General features: G+C 36.8%; 1 protein-coding gene across 7 annotated transcripts in view; it reads left to right on the forward strand.

Moving 5' to 3' along the window:
• Positions 1-19,261, forward strand: part of NEDD4 (NEDD4 E3 ubiquitin protein ligase) — a 143,053-nt gene that overhangs the window by 68,851 nt on the left and 54,941 nt on the right. Inside the window, exon 6 of one of the 7 annotated variants that reach the window (XM_070236203.1) lies at positions 3,977-5,564. The exons of 5 other annotated variants lie outside the window; for them this stretch is intronic. In XM_070236203.1, coding sequence (XP_070092304.1) covers positions 4,005-5,564 — 1,560 coding nt within the window. In that variant the 5' untranslated portion in view covers positions 3,977-4,004. Of the gene's footprint in view, positions 1-3,496; positions 5,565-19,261 lie in introns of those variants that run through there. One more of the 7 variants, XM_005603032.4, reaches the window with a different exon arrangement.

Below are 19,261 nucleotides of genomic sequence, written 5' to 3' on the forward strand. Positions count from 1 at the left end.
CCGATTTTAAGAATCTGAGCGTTATAAACGGTAGTAGTTTGGTGATGGTGATAGTGGTGGTGGTGTTGCTAGTGATGGGACATTTCAGAATGCTGTGCCTTTAAATGAATTCTACTCACTAATGCAAAAGTTAGTGCTTGTGCGTCACTGCCTTAGAGCTGCACCTGCACGCATCCAGCCTCTGAAGCTCTAGGAGACGTCTATATTCTTTGTTCCAGGTGGAGATGCTGTGCTTCTTAGGTTTAGGGGTTGTATTAAGGTTCTCCAGAGAAACAGAAGCAATAGGATACACACCCACACACCCACACACAGAAGAGGGGAGAGAGAGAGATTTATTTTAAGGAATTGGTTCACGCAATTGTGGAAGCTGGCAAGTCTGAAATCTGTGAGGCAGAGCTGGCAGGTCGAAGATCAGATAAGAGCTGATGTTACAGTCTTGCGTGTGAAGTCTGCAGGGCAGGCCAGCAAGCTCAAAACTCAGACAGAGTTTCACTTTGTGGTCTTGGGGCAGAATTGCTGCTTCTTTGGGAAACATGTCTTTGCTCCTAAGGCCTTTAACTGATTGGATGAGGCCCACCACATTATGGAGCGCGGTCTGCTTTGCTCAAAAATCTGCTGATTTAAACGTTAATCACATCTAAAAAATAGCTTCATAGCAACATTTAGACTGGTGTTTGACCAAACAACTGGGCAAAGTAGCTTAGCCAAGACAGTACAAACAATTAACCATCCCAGTGGATTTTGGCCTTTGAAGTTCTAGTCAATGATCAGGGTTATGCGGAGCCTATCCATAGCATGGAGATAATCAATAACCACATATCTCAGAATGTGGGGTCCTGAGCTTCAGTCTAATCCTAAGACATTATCCGTTTCATTCCAAGATAGGAAATTCTATAGGACTTGCATAGATCCCTCCCAGATGAGGGCTGCCACCACTCTCCAGCTCTTCTGCTCTTGAGGGTAGGGTTGGTGCCCCTCTTTTGGCTTCTGTTTGGCCAACGGGCTCCATTTTATCCCAGGTTCTCCATGTTCTACACCTAACTGCTGTAATGGTGGTCCAGATCTTGTGCAGTCCCAGACTAGAGCCAGCAATGCAAATGGCTGAGCCTCTAGAATTTAAACTCAGCCTGGAGTGCTAGGAAGTGCTAGGAAGTTCTTGGCTTACTTTCCTTTGGCTGAAGCCCTCCTTGCAAATTTTTCAAGCATCATTCCTGCTTGTCCAGCTGCAATGCTTTCTGATATTTCTTTAGAAGTGGTACCTGGATCAACTTAAAGAAAATTCTGAAAGAACATGTTAGGCTATCAGAGTAGCTGTGGCAACCATCCATCCGTTTATCCACGCTCCTCTCTGGTGTTACCTAGTGCTCACTTTGTGCCCAGCATGAGCTCAGCAGGATCAGGAGAAATATTTAGTTATGGTCCTCGCACTCTAGAAGCTTAAAATCTGGTTCGGGGACGTGAAACCAATGCTTAGAGTTCAGCCTCCCAAAGAGAAAATGTTTATCTGGCCAAATACCTGAGGTTCATTATTTTATGTTAACGACCAGAGATTAATGCTTATGAACCAGAGGTTTTAGGCCACAGGCATGAGCAATCAGAGCTCATTGACTAGCCTCTTAGAAGTGATCCATTCTTTGAGTTAGCAGACTCCTAACTTAATTCAAGAAGGAAAGTTGCAGTCATTTGCAGGCAAAGTGAAAAGGTTACGACTCTTCCTTTTATAAAGAAAAAGGATGATAAGGGAATATTTGCTGAAGTCTGCAAAATGGTAAAGGAGATAGATTATACAAAACCAAAATAACAGTAATTTTATTACTAAGTTTACAATTTTATACACATTCTAAAACACAGTGCTATCTTATTCTAGTCAGAAATATAATTTAATAAATCCCATATTTCTATTTTGTCATGTCTTAGTTGATTAAAAATACTATTTAGAAAATTGTGATTGAGAACAAATTTATCCTGAGTTTTTTTTTTTAAACAAAGTGCAAGTATATGTTTTACATATTTGCTTTCACTTAGGAAAAAAAAACTTACCTAGAAAAATACAACTTGGGTGTAGTACCATGTGGTGTAAACAACTGAACTGTTTTACTTTTTACTTTCCTATGAATGAGCCAGTATATATTTATTACTGGAGTTCCAGCTATAAAATTCAGGTAAGGGGTTTAAATATACCCTGGAGTATTATTTAAAAATAAATTTGTTTCTTTCAAATCGAATACCAACCTTGGTCCATGACATGTGGGGGAGAAATTAAAATATTAAACTTTTATTACCTAGTAAACTGAAAATAAAGTAAAGGTTAAATAAATACAAAGCAGAAAAAACATATATGTATAAAATCACAACCTCTAAAAAGACAAACACTCTACTGTTCTCTGCTGTGGGAGCTTTATCAGCAGTAGTAAGGAATTCCACCTCTAGGGCAGTGCTAGTACTCAAAAATGTAAACAAGTGTATACTTTGTTTATATAAAGAAATATGCAGGGGCCGGCCCCATGGCCCAGTGTTAAGTTCACACACCCCGCTTTGGGGACCCAGGGTTTCACTGGTTCAGATCCTGGATGCGGATCTAGCACCACTCATCAGGCCATGCTGAGGTAGCGTCCCACATAGCAGAAGTGGAAGGACCTACAACTAGAATATACAACTCTGTACTGGGGGGCTTTGGGGAGAAGAAGAAAAAGAAGATTGGCAACAGATGTTAGCTCAGGGCCAGTCTTAAGGGGGAAAAATATGCAGTATGTTTTTTCTTTCTTTATAGCTATCAGACAGCTAAATGGATTGTTTCAAAGCACCAGTAGGGGCCAGCAAAGAGCTCTTAGAGTTTTTCAGAAGAGAATTGGCATTGAGATATGTTTATTTGATGTGTTAAATCCTTTTTAGACTTCTTTAATTGCCACAACACTCTCTTAAGTGAATGAATTGCAGAGACAGTGGAATAAAATATCTTGTGTGCTCAAACTATATTGGGGTATAGTTTTTCTGTCTAATCTGCATATATTTTTAATGGAATGTTTGCTTAGGCTATTTCTTGGCAGAGTTTTAATAGTCAAAATATAAATGGCATCATTTAAAGACTGTACTACTTGGCTGGAAAAGACCTTAAAATTACAGGAGAAAATGCCTGGTGACAGCTTCTCTTTAACTTTTTTCCTCAGACGTATGCTCAGTTTTTGCAGTTGTATTCCTGGGCTAAGTTTGAATTTCTATCCTTAAGCTTTCACTTTTTATAAGTAGTGTTTTGGAAGCTAAAATATTTATCTATTTGATTTAATGCTAAAATTTTAATTCACTCCAAAGTTTTGGTATTTCCAAATTTATACAACTGTTTGAACTTACCCATTTAAAAAAATTTAACAGTCTGTATTCCTTTCTACATTAACTAACTTGACTAGATTCCTAGTATGGCTACTATTTGGAAATTCAATCTTTGATTTGATACTCAATTTCATGGGGCTTCATTCCTACCAACTTCCTGTAATTCTATGCCTCTGGGTAAAAATATTAGTGGTCAAACTCAGCTGGAGAAAGTATAGGCACCGTGATTCACATGGTTAACTGTTCATTTAGTAGAGCTGGAGTGAAAAAATACTGTTCAACTTGAAATGCTAGAAGATTGTTGTTCTTGTGTTACTCATTCATGCAAATTGGAGAAGGTATAATTGAAACAAGGTTGGCAGTGTTTGAGGCAGTGTGCTGCAGCTGAGCTCAGCTTAAAGGTCGCTGGAAATCAAGTGCTTTGTAAGTGAAGGCATTTTGACTACAAGAGATTCAAGACATTTTGGAAACGTCAGTCTCAGGAATGGGTCGTCTTTTTCTTTCTATGATATCTGGTAGCTAATGTTTTACCTAGGATAAAGACTACTACTTAAAAGCTCTTTTAGGCACCACAAATGATTTTTTCGTTCGATGCAGTGCAGCTGCTTCTAGCCTGTCTACCGACAGAGATCTTTGTTATGCCTTTTAGCCCTTAACATGTTTGGAAATGAGAACAAATGGCACAAAGCTTACGAGTGCACTTTGCAGCCAGAAGAAGCAATACTTATCCTTTGTCAGAAACCTCCGGAGATGATTTGGATAGCAGTGTTCACATGTGCTTCAAAAGACCAACACGGATTTCAGCGTCTAATGTTGTTCAAATGAAGCTGACTCCCAGACAGACTGCACTAGCTCCGTTCTTAAAGGAAAACGTTAAGTCTCAGGAAAGATCATCTGTTCCTTCACCTGAAAATGTTAATAAAAAGAGCAGCTGTCTACAGATTTCGCTACAGCCAACAAGGTACAGTGGATGTCTTCCGTCTAGCAATGTCTTAGCTGATGGTGACGATGCTTCATTTGCTTGTGTCTTGAAGGACGGCATTTACAGCACTGCCGTGGTTGATAATGAACTGAATGCTGTGAATGATGGTAACCTTTTAGGCAGTTCTGCCATTCGCAGTGGTAGCCTTAGTAACTTTTCAGCCAGTGAGAATGGATCTTACAGCAGCAACGGTAGTGATTATGGGTCATGCACAAGCATCACAAGTGGAGGTTCATACACCAATAGTATCCTCAGTGACAGCAGTGGTTATACTTTTACACCAACTGATGATACTTTTTTTGGTGGAAATTTATCTTCTGACAGCACCTCCAATAGAAGCGTGCCAAACAGGAATATTACTCCATGTGAAATTTTTTCAAGAAGTACAAGTACAGTTCCATTTGTCCAGGATGACTTGGAGCATGGACTAGAGATTATGAAATTGCCAGTGAGCAGGAACTCGAAAATTCCACTAAAACGTTGTTCATCCTTAGTAATTTTTCCTAGGAGTCCTTCAAATACCCCACCAACTTCTCCAACAAATACAGGTACTCTTCCAAACAAAGGATCCTATCAAACCTCACACCAGTTTCTTATTTCTCCTAGTGAAATTGCCCACAGTGAAGATGGTACTAGTGCAAAGGGATTTCTTTCAACAGCTGTCAATGGACTTCGGTTATCTAAAACAATCTGTACTCCTGGAGAAGGAAGAGACATACGACCCCTTCACGGGAAGGGCTCATTACAAAAGAAAATGGTTATTGCAAATAATAGTCCAAATCAGACTGTATGTGAAAAGTCACCTGAAGGATATTCTTGTGTTTCAGTGCATTTCACCCAACAGAAAGCAACTACATTAGATTGTGAAACAGCAAATGGTGATTGTAAACCAGAGATTTCAGAAATTAAGCTTAATTCTGAAGCAGAGTATATTAAGCTTATGCATAGGCCATCTGCATGTTTACCATCCTCCCAAAACACAGATTATCAAATAAATATCAATGGACAGTTGGAAAGACCAAATTCACAGATAAACAAAAACCATGCTATTTTACAAAGAAGTATTTCTGTGGGAGGAACTTATCCAAGTGTTTCCTGTTTATCCAGCCTTAAGCACAATTGTTCTAAGGGGGGACCATCTCAATTACTCATAAAGTTTGCATCTGGAAATGAAGGTAAAGTTGATAATTTATCAAGAGACAGCAACAGAGATTTCACAAATGAACTGTCTACTTCTTTGAAACATTCTTGTAAGGTAAGTTTCCTTTGGTCTCAGTAAATGTTAATTTATAATAGATTAGCTTTATGAAATATTTGGTTAAAATTTATTATAACTTAGCAATTTTATATACTTTCTTCGTCCTTAGCTAGCAAGTATTTTGTTGTCATGATATTTATATTTGTAAATCTGAAGAAACCCCAGTAGTTTTTCACTCTATTTGTTATTTTACCAACGTAGAAGATAGGCATTAAAAAAAAAGTTTCCAAAGTGATTTAAGCCATAAAACATTTCTGTAGCATAAAAATAAGCCTTAAATAATAATTTATTTTATAACATTTTACCTTGGTATATTTCTCCCTCAAGTGGCATGGTATTTTAATGTCTATCTCCATATTTATTCCTACTTTCAAAAATGCTCATTTGGTATTCTCCCCTCCTTAATCATTGTGAAATAAAGTAAAATATAGAATGCTCATTTAAAATATTAAACAATAAAAAGCCCATATAAAAATGTGGAAAAACTTGTTATAAATGAACAGAGAAAGTGTTTCTCTAAAATATATATTTTTATTAGATTATTGATAAAAAACTATTAAGCTGTATGTTTAAAGCAGAGGAAAAATAAATGGCATTTACATTTGTATATATCCTTAACCACAGGAATTTTGTTTCCACCCTATTTTTCTTTAGCTACCAGTTAAGACTGCCATCTAAAATGTAACTCATTCTTTGAACAATATTGAATTGTGAATTTTATATTTTTGAATTTAGTTTCAATTTCTGGGCGTTTCCCATAATTTTCTAGTTACCTTAAAATTTACTTTGATAAGTTTGCTTTATTGTATTAGTAACTTTAATGAATTTTAGCCAAAACAGCTCTTTATGTAATTTGGCCTTTCCAAAGTATTTTAAGTATTTTGAACTTAAATAGATTTTTTAAATTTCTGTATTTGGAAAGTCTTGCCAGATACCAGGAAATTAAGAGATTTTTCTGATTAAACCAATACTAGATTGACGGTACCTAGCAGTTTGGGGGAAAACAACTTATCTGTTTATTGGTATTTATATAACACTTAATATCTATATTAAAGGGTTTTTTTGAAACTTCTGGACAAGTAGCTTTAGGTAAATAAAATATTAAGTAATTGCTAGTTTGTGTTCTCTTTTGAAATCTGATAAATATAATCATTGTTACCCAATGTCCAGATGTTAACATAAGCAACTACTTTACTGAGGATGAACAAGGATCAGATTTCGAATTCTGATCTATGTTTTAGAATTACTAATTCTGTTTACAAAAATTTTTTTAAAACAGCTTTTTAAGAGATTATAATCCATTCAGCTGTTTTGCCCCCTAAAAGAAAGGAATGTGATACTATGAAGAAACATTTTAATAATTTGCTAATTGAATTATATTTACCTTGTAAATTTATTTTACTTTTAATGAGATAATCAATCTGAAAGGAATACTTAACCTAGAAATTTTTATAGTAATATTCTTGAAATAGTTGATTTTGTTGTAATATTATAGTTTGTTGTTGATGCTTTTGAAAAGTGGTATTTTCAATGGTTTTTAATAAAGTGTGACTAAGTGCCTTTTGCATGGCTAAAAATATACACTTTTGTTGATTTTATTTAAACTTAGGTAAGCTAACTTAAATATTTTTCTGTAACAGCCAAATGCCTAGCTCTGTGCAGATTCTATTTTTTTGATAAATTATTGGATTATAAAATAGTTCAGAAGTGTGTAGTTTGCTGAAGAACTTTAGATTGTTTCTCCTTTTAATGTTTATTAAAGAACTCTTTATAAAAATATTGTAAACAATATACTGATCATTAAATTCAACATATACTAGATCTAAATTGATGTAATTGATTAGTTGTAAATCAAGGGCTTGTTTCAAAAGGAAAATACTAATCTTTTTTCTGAACAAAGCAATGGTAAAAATAATGGGGTTTTAGAAATAATCCTGTGTTTATCAATAATTATATATTCATCTAATTATAGTGGTATATTGTAACTCATTTATAAATAAACAGCTCCCAAAATATTTCCCATGACTCCAGTTAGTCTGGGTTAGTATTCTGATATGCTGAGTCTGGATTCGCATTTAACAAGTTGATATTAGAGTAGCGTTTAGTAATGTCAGCTATCTGTACCAAGCAGCCGTGAAATTAAATCACGGCCTTGGTCAGGGACCCTGGTTTCTAAAGCACTGAGAGGCCTACACATTCTTTTCTTATGGGTTTAGCTACCAGTCTCTAGGAGCATAGTATCCAGTTTCTTGCTCTCTATAATCAACAGCTCATTAATGGCAAATTTTTTAAATCTAGTGAGAACTTTTACCTGTATCTGCGACAGGGCTCTGTCCTGTGTTTACAACTTAAAATGAAGATGGGACTTTGTAGTCTGCATGATCATCTATATTTTATTTATTTGCTATCAAAGAACATAACAGTAATTGGCATAGGTTTATTATATATGCTTTTTGAAATATAATATTGCTTTTGTAAAGACCATATAATGACTTTTTATCTGAAAGTAGATATTTGATGCTTTAACATTGTGTGTAATATTTTATCAGCTTGATCAAGAAATAGGTTATGGAACTAAGATAGTTTTTATCCAGTTACAAAGATTACTATTTAGATTTCTAAAATCTGTGGAATAGTTTACTGTATTATTTTTCCTTATCTCTTGTTTTTTAAATCTCTTGTCTTATGTGGTTACGATGCTCATAGATTTCATTACCCTGTTCTTTAAAATACCTTAGCATTTTACCCAAGCTTGTACATGTCTTCCATCCTTGACGTATATGCATGTTTTTATCAGAAAGTTTGGCTTTACATTTTTTCTTTTTTGTCATGAAAGTTTTTGTTTATTTTCTGTTACCTAATCCTGGGTAGGCAAATTACTTAATCTTAGTATAGTAGAACTTTAAAAAACTTATGTCTCAATTACTTCAAAAACCTTTAACACTAATCTCAAGATTATACATTTCAATAATTTTTTATTTAGTTGTTCTTCCTAAAATAAATGTTTTAAATATATACTTATTTTAGTGTTCTATTATTTTCTTTCTCAGTCCTTATTTTATTACCTTTAGCAGAATATTTAGAGACATTTGGTTAAATTTACTTGAACAACACCATCTTTCCTATAAAAACCAGTATAATTTGTAAATATTGACTCTCAGACTGTGACACAACAATGTTAATGACCAGTTTTAGAAATTTACTGAGAAATGTATGCTTGTATATGTATATTTCTTAAAACTGAGGAACTATAATAGTAATTTCAGAGTGATTCTGAAATTTAGAGAGACCTGAATTGTTTGCTTCTGAAATACTTTGTATTTCTCTGTGGATGTGTCTTCTTTAATTCATTCACCTAGCACATTTGAATGCCTGTTATTAACCAGGCACTGACTCAAGCACTGGGAATAAAAGTTAATGAAGAACAGTCTCTAGTTGGGGGAGGTCCCATTAATAGAGACACACTGGTAAGCAAAAATAATTTCAGTCTAGTATGTGATCTGCTAAAATAGAGGTATGTATAAAAAAGTGCAAAAAGATGCAACAATACTTGCCTGGAGGAAAGGACCTTGTCAGTAGAGGAAGGCTTCACAGAGGAAGTGACGTTTGAGCTAAGTCTTGGTAGGTGAGTTGGAGTTCACCAGGCAGAGAAATCAAGGAGGATATTCTAGGGCAATGATTCTCAGTTTTGGCACAATGGACATTTTGGGCTGGATACTTTTTGTTGTGTGAGGCTGTCCTGTGCCTTGTAGGATGTTTAGCAGCATCTCTGGCCTCCATCCACTGGATGCTACTAGCACTCTTCTCCCGGAGTTGTGACCATCGAAAAACATCTCTAGACATTGCCAAATGCCCCCTGGGGCAAAATTGACTCCTGTTGAGAATCATTTCTCTAGGTAGAAGCTCATGCAAGGCTAGAGGTGTGAAAGAATCACACTGTACATAGTTCAATGTGACTCAAGCATAGGAGTCTGGGGATGTGTGAGGATGCGGTAGAATTGGGTTGGAGTCTCGTTGGGCATAGTGCTGAAGAGAAAGCAATGTGTCTCTTGCTAGCAGACAATAGGCAATGAAAGTCTTTAACTTGTAACATGTTCATCTTTGTGTTTTAGATGATAAATTTTTATGACACCATGGATTATAAATGAAATAAAGTTTTCTTGGCTTAGATGACGGAGTGAATGTTGATGTCATGAACTAGGATAGGGAATTCAGGAGAAGGGCCAGATCGGAGGGTGAAGAAGAAATCATGCATTATTATGTTTATGTACTGAGAAGCTGCCCTGGTGGTACTGCTGTGAAGTAGGGCAGGACCAGGGAGATGCAGGACCAGGGCTCAGGAGAGAAGTGAGAGCTGCAAATGTAGCTTGGGAGTTGCGAGTGTAGTCAAAAGCTTAGGTAAGGATGAACTGAAACACACGAAAGTGAGACGAGAGGTGGGAATAAGTCAGAATTCTGGGAGCAACAACTTTGGGGAGACGGTGGAAGAAGAGAGCCACTGGAAGGGCAGAGAGGCCAGGAGAGCATGGAGGCACAGAAGTCAGGGGAAGGGAAAATTCAGGGGGGCAGCAAACAATGCCGTAGAATGTATGCATCCACTGAACATGGCAGTTAGGAGGTCCTTGGTGACTTTAGCAAGAGAAGTCTTAGGAGAATAGTATAAAAGTCTGGTTGAAGTAAAAGTGAAACGGGTAAGGAAGCAGAAACAGCAAGCATAGGTTGCCTGCTAAATGTGATAAAATAGGCATGAGATAGTGTAGGCAAGGTATCTATTTAAAGGTTGCTGTATAGAAGACACAGTATTAGGTGGATATAAGATACATAAGAAAACTTCCGTGTCTACAAGAATATTGCAGTCTATTTTCTAGGGGAAAAAAAAAAGGTTGTACCTCTGTTCTTTCACTGCAGAACTATAGAATAAGTGAGTATAAGCAGTGAAAACTGAAATGGAGATTCACCAATGTGAAATGAAGGAAACAGAAAATTAGAAGTGAAAACCTGACAGTGCCTATGAATAGTTACGGCTCATTTTGAACAGCATTATTCTAACTTTCTCAACCTCCTCCCTACCACCAAAAATAAGACAAAACAAAAACAGAGCCTCTATATAGAAAACTAGTAAAGGTTTAAGGCCTGTCCCTAGAAACCACTTGGACAATAGGCACCTCTGTGTGTGACTGGTTTCTTCCAGAATATGGAGCCCACCATGTGCTAGCTGTTGTGAGGCCTCACCCTTCTAAATCCACCCTCCCTATACATTATGGGTGAAAGGGGAACAGGATAGACCAGGAGAAGCCAGGACCAGGAGCCTGTTTAGGCAGAAGGGGCTTGGCAGAGGCCCTGGGTGTGGCCAAGCCAATGTGTTGAGGTCAGGAGGGTGGTTAGCAGAAGGCGCGAATGAGTGCTAAGAAAAGGAACCAATGATTTTGTCAGCATATGCAGGAAACAACTGAAGTGTTACTCAAGTATTCAGTATTCTTGGTTTGCCCATGTGTGAAATTGAAAGCCTATGGTCAGATGAAAACAGACACTTACAAGTGTAAGAGAGCCTTTCAAAACAAGAGGTGAACAGATCTGTCGCACTTCAATGAGAGATATTGGGGGAAGCTCTCAATATAGGAGAATTGTTGAAAAACAATTTTATCTTTGCTGAGCTTTAACTAAACTGCTTAGATATAACTAGAGCAGATCTGACAACTTGCAAGGGCAAGCAGCTAGCATGACTGTGTACCCTGTAGCTCAATTTGTGGGCTAGTCACAAAGAACACCTTGGGCAAGCGAATCCATGTTGTTTCTACTTAGGCTCTAAGAAGTCTGAGGGACAAAAAGATCAGGTTTTTGCTTGACTTAGTTGTATTACAAAACCATAACGCTGTGAAACATTTTGTGATTCACCTTAATAGAAAAAAATGTTACTAAGCAGAAAGAAATTTACTTCAAGGATATTGGTAATACAAGGGACAATGTCTTTAAATTCAGTTGTTCATTAAGTACAGACACAGTCTTTATTTTTTTTGCTTGAAGAAGATTGTTGCTGAGCTAACATCTGTGCCAGTCTTCTTCTGTTTTTCATGTGGGTTGCCACCACAGTGTGGCTTGATCAGTGGTGCTAGGTCCGCTCCGAGGATCCTAACCCGTGACCCCTGGGCCGCTGAAGCAGAGTGGGCAAACTTAACGATTACACCACGAGGCCAGCTCCAAGACACATTCTTTTTTTTTTTTTTAAGATTTTATTTATTTATTTTTCCTTCTTCTCCCCAAATGCCCCCAGTCCATAGTTGTATATTTTAGTTATGGGTCCTTCCAGTTGTGGCATGTGGGACACCGCCTCAGCATGAGGCGCCCAGGATCCAAACCAGCAAAACCCTACACCGCCAAAGCAGAGTGCGTGAACTTAACAACTCGGCCACAGGGCTGGCCCCTCCAAGACACATTCTTAACAGACTTTTTATCTTTTGTCCCTCTTACAAAAGCTGAGAGTGTAACATTTTAAGACAGCTAAAATCATATTATCTAGCACTACTTCCTTTTTTACTTTTCTTTTTCTCTGAAATTTTTGTTGGTAGGAATTGCCTACTAATGCTTTAAGGATTGCAGTTGGAGAATAGTTTAGTAAGTTGTCAGTTTGACCAGTGATCTTCAGATTTTCATGTGCATATACATCACCTGGAGATCTTGTTAAACGCAGCTCCTGGTTCAGTAGGTTTGTCGGGGGCCTGAGAGTTCCATATTTCTAGCAAGCTCCCAGGTCATACCAATGCTGCTGATTCCCCAAACGCACTTTGAGAAGCAAGGCTTAAGACCATTCTCTTATGAGAACGGTAATACAGTTCATAGCTGAAGCATCTGATGAGTCCCTCTCCTCTTTTACATAAAGAAGAGCCATAAGTATACTGCGGCCAGGACCAAACTAATTTGCTGAGTTCTAAATCCTCTTAGGCATTTAGACTAGTTATTGATTGAGACCATGTAATACATTGTCTGAACCAACTGTTTGGACCAAGAAAACATTCAAGAGCAAGGTTGCCTACCTGCCTCATAAAAGAACTTTAGTATGACTCTTGCACAATTCTGACTGGTATTAAATTTTCCAGGATTACATTTTAGTTTCATTTAAGAACTTAAAAATATTGGTCTATAGGGCATGTAGTTCTACTTATAGAAATCTCTTGAATTCATTATGGCTGTAATTCTGGTTTAGAGGGTGAGATTTGAAAAATACACAAGTGAAATGTTATATTTTTCATAACTATTTTGGCTTATTCTGGCTTATCCTTCCTCTCTGGGATCATTTTCAGTCTTTTCCATATACTTTCCAGTAGCAGTGCCAGTTAGGGGACTACTAAGAATGTGTAAATCTTAGATTGGCTTGTGTAATGAAGTGAAACACCATATGTAATGAGCTGTCCTTTTGATAGCCCTATAAGAAGAAAGTTTAAAAATCCTTTGTATATAACTTTGTAATGCTGCTTAAAATTATATATTACTTCTAAAGTATAAATCAGTATTTGAAAATCTTAGCAACTGTTCTTCCATTGGAGCAGTTTAAGAAAGCTTACTGGTTCCTAGGTTTTTTTAGTCATTGTGGCTGCTCACGGCTTAGCCTAATTTCAGGGAGCCTCATAAGATACTGAACATTTCAAGTAAGAAATGAGAAAAAGGAAGCATAGCAAGAAAAAAGTTAAAGATGGGTAGGCAGAAATGGGGAGACAGAAATAGATAGGCAGGCGAGCAGGTAGGCAAACGTAACTTTTCTAGAATCGATCAAAGAAGAATTCTAGAGACGGGATTAAGAAAATGGGTAATCTTTTCTGGGCTCTAATTTACTAGAATGTAATTCCCTACATTCAGGGATTTGGGGAACTTTTTGTCTTATTCAGGACTTTTTGAACAAAGCCAAGGGAACTTTTGGAATGGGGTAGAGATCCCCCTCAGAGATGAGGGTGACCAGACTGCCTTGCACAGACAACCAAACTAGGATATTTAAGTGATGACTGTAATGATGAGAGGGAGCCACTTGATGCTTCATCCTTTGCATGAAAGAGTGGCACTCTTAAATGAATACCTTGTCCCTGGGGTGGATGCCAATGGAATATTATGATCGTGACTCAAGGATTAGTTTCCACAGTGGAGTCTGATTCATAGCCTACATATTCCACTAACTGGTACCATAGAACAATGTGTCTGGATAGAGGCTCAGATCGAATTTTCTCAAAAGAAGATTGAATGGGCAAAATCTTTTAAGGGTATCTATACAAAGCCCATTTGATTAACTTTAAATTTATCATTGTTTAATAAAATGACTTCATTCCAGACTTTATGTAAGAACTGGATTCTCAGAGTTGTTCCTGGAGTTTCAAGTAACTGTTTTAGCTAAGAACGACCTTGACCTTTTGTACCAAGGCTGAAAGACTGAACCCTCTTGAAGAGTCACAGAGCTTAATGGAAACTCAAGTCATCTTCAAAGCAAATGGGTTTAACAAGTATTTATCAGAAATGGAATATGCACCTGCTGCAAGTGGCAAATATTATTCCTGGCATTGAAGAGTTTATAATTTAGATGAGAAGGCAGAATAATCTGTTAAAACAACCAAGCAGAGTACGATACAGTATAATTTATAAGAACATCCATATACCTACTTCAGGCAGGTGAATACCTAAACTCTGAGATATGGGATTGCCTATATAATTTTTAACTAATTTTAATTTTTATCAAGATAACACATGTGCCTGTTTAAAGAGTCAGATGTTATTTCTTTGAAGATTTCCTTTTTGCCTTTTTCTCTGTATTCTCTCTCCTTAGCATTCCTATTAGCCAAAGTTTGCACCTCTTGAGTTGATCGTATAATTTACTTTTCTCTCCTGTTTTCTGTTTCTCTGCCTGCTTATTGTATATTCTGAAAAATCTCCCCCAAGTTTCCCCTTCTCTTTAATTTTAAAATTTTGATTATTTTAATTTCTTAAGTTCTGTCTTGTTTTCTGATGATTCCCTGTTCTTGTTTTATCAATACAATCTCTTATCTCCGAGAATATTTTGCTTCAGGGTGTTTTGTGTGTGTTTGTTGTGTTACACGTCCTGCGTTCTCTCTGGTTCCCGTGGGTCCCTTCATTGTTATTGTTGTTTGTTTCTCTTTGTTATTGGACATTTTCCTCCAGCTGTCTGGTGAACCTTGGCTGTCTGTCTGGTCGTGTTTGAGAATGAGTCACTATGAAGTTGTCTGGACGCTCTGAAATGGTGTGGGGCTTTTCGACTGCTCAGCTTCATTGTTGGGAGACCTTCGTCAGTATCTGGAGGTCTTCTCTCAGAGGTCAGTTTGTTTCTCCAGAGAAGAGACTTCCAATGATTGTGTTTTATAGCATAGTTAGTGGTAAACTAGGAATGAAGGTGATTTCTTTCTAGGGGTTGTGAAACTGAATTAATTCAGGGTAAACGACACCTTAAAAGTGATACTTACTTACCAAATTCTTAAGGTACTGATGATAATTTAATTAATTTACAGTAAGTGAAGTGCCTGATTTTCATACCTGTTGTCTGACATACATTGTGTATATTCTAGAAGCGACGATACTCCTAGAAAGACTAAATTAAACCTTCGTTATAATCGAATATGTGGTTTCCTTAACATATTTCCCAACTTTTTACATTCTTGGCAATACATTTAAGTGTAAATGTGCATGCCTGTCACTCCGAGAAAGAGAAAAGACCTATTAAAAATGTATTTGGGTATAAGACAACAAGGAAGAGGAGACAAGAATGGCCTCTTAATGGAGTGTCATGTTGGATGCTTCCTGTCACTAGATCTTGAAACCTTAACTGTGATTTTTTTAACTTGGAGAAAATCCTGATACATTCTTTTTTGAGCTCTTAACCCTATATCTGTAAAAGTTTAAATCAGTTAACATATCATATTAGATACCACATTTCAAAAAACTCACTGTGGTAGTGATCATCTCCATATTAGAAAAAGGGGAGCAAGCTTAGCAAAGTTAAAAGGACTTACTCAAGATCATAAAACTAGCAAATGTCAGATGTGGAATAAAACTGAGCTCTATTATGTATTCTAAGCACTTTTCTACTGTATCACTAACAGAGAGGACTTTCTTCCTACCCTGCAGTAGGAGGAATGCAAGGGATAAAGTTGCTTGGGGAAAGTTATTCTAGTAAAAATAGCATCTGAAAGAAAAAAAAAAAGAGTTATCTAAAGGAAAATCTCCACTTGGACTGACTACAATGTGATGAATAACTTTTACACTCTGAGGAGCGTATAGACCAGATCAAGTCCTTTCTTATTGCCGTTGTTGGGTGAAAGCTGAGTTCAGGAATTATTATTTAAGCACATTACTAAAGAACCAGTTTGTCTTTCAACTATTTCTTTTGCTATTCCTCTGACTTGCGACCTGATGTTTATAATTACTTTGTTCTTTCTGATTAATTTTATTGATCAAATAACACATACTACAAGTTTGTACCTCCTATAACACTATTTATGAATTTGATTCTTATGTTCTTTTTCTTCAATAACTATTATAAACTACCTAAATCATTATAAACTGCCTATCTTTTTAAAAATATTTTTAAACCTTTTATTATGGGAAATTTCCAACACTGTACACAAAAGTAGAAAGCGTAATGCAGTGAGCCCCCATGTGGCCCCCGGTGAACCCCCAGTTTCAACAATTATCAACATTTTGTCAATCATGTCATCCATCTCCTCCTCTCCTTTTTTTTTTCTGGAATTTTCTTCTTCTTAGTAAATTCCATACATCATATAATCTTACCCATAAACACTTCAAAGTGCATCTTTAATGGATAAGGACCTTTTAAATATATCAAACTACCATGTAATTATCACACAACAAAATTAGCAATAGTTCTCACGGTTTTGATCGGCTCTCCAAGTCGTCTAGGTCATTTTAGTGTTGATGAAGCTCGAGATGGATGCGTCTCTTTTGACTTGTGTCTGTCTAATTCTTCATCTATTTTATGATGTTCACCTTACTTTGGGGCTGAGCATGTTAATTTTTTACCATAGGATTTTCTGTTTCTTTAATCAGATAATTTTTGGTAATATATTTGTTACCTAAATAATTAAAGTTTTCTTTTGGAACCTAAAATTAAAAGGTTAGAGGTAGGACTTAGAATTTATCATCTAACTACACCTTACCTAAGCCTTAATCACCACAAATCTGCACTTAGAGCTCAAACATCTGGGATACTTACCTTCCTTATTTTGGGGTAGAGTGAAAATGTGCTCTATGGTGAATTTGCTATATTAATTCCTCCTACAGCTTCTCTGAGTCTTAATTTCATGTTTGTGAAATATGAAATTTGTGAAACTAGGCAGAGTTGTTCTGAGGACTAGAAATTTTATATATGTTTGGCAGATAGCTTGTGCTCAGTAAAAAGTAGATATTATTGGGGCTGGCCCCATGGCCAAGTGGTTAAGTTCGTGCGCTCCGCTGCAGGCGGCCCAGTGTTTCGTTGGTTCGAATCCTGGGCGCAGACATGGCACTGCTCATCAGACCACGCTGAGGCAGCGTCCCACATGCCACAACTAGAAGGATCCACAACGAAGAATATACAACTATGTACTGGGGGGCTTTGGGGAGAAAAAGGAAAAAATAAAATCTTTAAAAAAAAAAAAGTAGATATTATTATATTCCTTGTAATGTTGTTGTGAGAGTATGTGACAGCACATTGTAAACTGTAAAATGCCACAATATGTAAAACACTAATAATAATAGTTATTGTTTTGTGTGTGTACAAACTGAATCATCTATAACTTTAGGAATCCAGGTTAACAGTTAAGTATTAGGAAATATATGAAAAGAACACATTATTAAAAAGTAGTGAAAATATACACAAACAAGAAATCTGGGGAAGCATTTCTTCATAAGACTCTAAATCAAAGATCAAGATATAGTTTCAAAGGAATACAGTTTTCCCAAAGCCCTGTTAAAAATTAAAGCACAATTCTTTTCACTTATACTCAGGTTTTTCTTTTTTTCCTGCTTTTTTCTTCCCAAATCCCCCCAGTATGTAGTTGTGTATTTTAGTTGTGGGTCCTTCTAGTTGTGGCATGTGGGACACCGCCTCAACATGGCCTAATGAGTGGTGCCATGTCCGCACCCAGGATCCGAACCACTCGACCACAGGGCCAGCCCCCTATGCTCAGTTTTGATTATGTATATTCTTGGGGACAAAATTATGTCGAGACTAGATGCACAAAAGAAGGACAGAAATAAATTTACAGCTAGAAAGTCCTGTATGTGGGCCACAAGCCACTGCTTATGCAATAATTGGTATTTCTAAAGAAGGTGACCCTATCATTTTTTTTATCCCTCGTTGAAAATATTGACTCATAAAGACGCTGTATCTTAATTGATCTTATGCCATTGATAGAGTCAGCTTCTAGCCGTAAGATGGTAGATTCTTTCTCTTCGGTTTATAAACTAAAGAATTTCAGATTTCTCAATAGGTGTTTTTTTTTTAATAGGCTTTGTTTTTTAGAGCAGTTTTAGGTCCACAGAAGTATTGAGCAGAAGGCACAGAAATTTCCTTTATACTCTCTGCCCTAACGCATGCAGATCCCACGTTATCAACGTCCCCCACCTGAATGGTACTTTGTTACAATTAACGAACCTACACTGCTATATTATTATCACCCTGAGTCCAAATAGGGTTCACTCTTGGTGGTATATAATCTGTGGGTTTGGACAAACTTATAATGACATGAACCCACCACTAGAGTACCATGCAGAGTAGTTTCACTGCCCTGAAAATCCTGTGCTCCACCTATTCATGCTTCTCCTCCTCTTACCCGGCAACCACTGATCTGCCTACTGTCTCCATAGATTTACGTCTTCCAGAATGTCATATAATTGAAATCATACAGTATGTAGCCTTTTCAGATTGGCTTCTTTCACATAGTAATATGCAGTTAAGTTTCCTCCATATCTTTTCATGGATTGACTACTCTTTTTTTTAAGTGCTGAATATGAATATTTCCCATTGTCCGGATGTACCACAGTTTATTTATCCATTCACCCACTGAAGGACAGCTTGGTTGCTTCCAAGTTTTGATCATTCTGAATAAAGCTACTATAAATGTATGTTTGTAGCTTTTTGTACAGACATGAGTTTTCAGCTCCTTTGCATAGATACCAAGGAGTGTGTTGCTGGATCATATAGTAAGTTTAGTTTTGTAAGGAACTGCCCAACTGTCTTCCAAAGCAGCTTTACTATTTTGCAATCCCACCATCAGTTCCTGTTGCTCCACATCCTTAGTAGCATTTGGTGTTGTCAGTGTTCTGGATTTGGGCCATTCAAATAGGTGTGTGGTGGTATCTCATTGTTTTAATTTGCATTTGCCTGATGACATGAGATGTGGAGCATCTTTTCATATTCTTTTATGCCATCTGTATAACTTCTTAGGCGAAGTGTCTGTCAAGGTCTTTGACCCATTTTTTAGTTGGGTTATTTGTTTTCTTATTGATGAGTTTTAATAGATCTTTGTATATTTTAGATAACAGTTCTTTATCAGATATGCCTTTTGTAAATACTTTCTCCCAATCTGTGGCTTTTGTTTTCATTTTCTTGACACTGCCTTTTGAAGAGTAGAAATTTGTAATTTTAATGAAGTCCAGATATCAATTCTTTCTCACATGGATTGTGCCTTTGGTGTTCTATCTAA

The sequence above is a fragment of the Equus caballus genome, chromosome 1 (assembly GCF_041296265.1).
Source record: "Equus caballus isolate H_3958 breed thoroughbred chromosome 1, TB-T2T, whole genome shotgun sequence".
Classification (NCBI taxonomy): domain Eukaryota; kingdom Metazoa; phylum Chordata; class Mammalia; order Perissodactyla; family Equidae; genus Equus; species Equus caballus.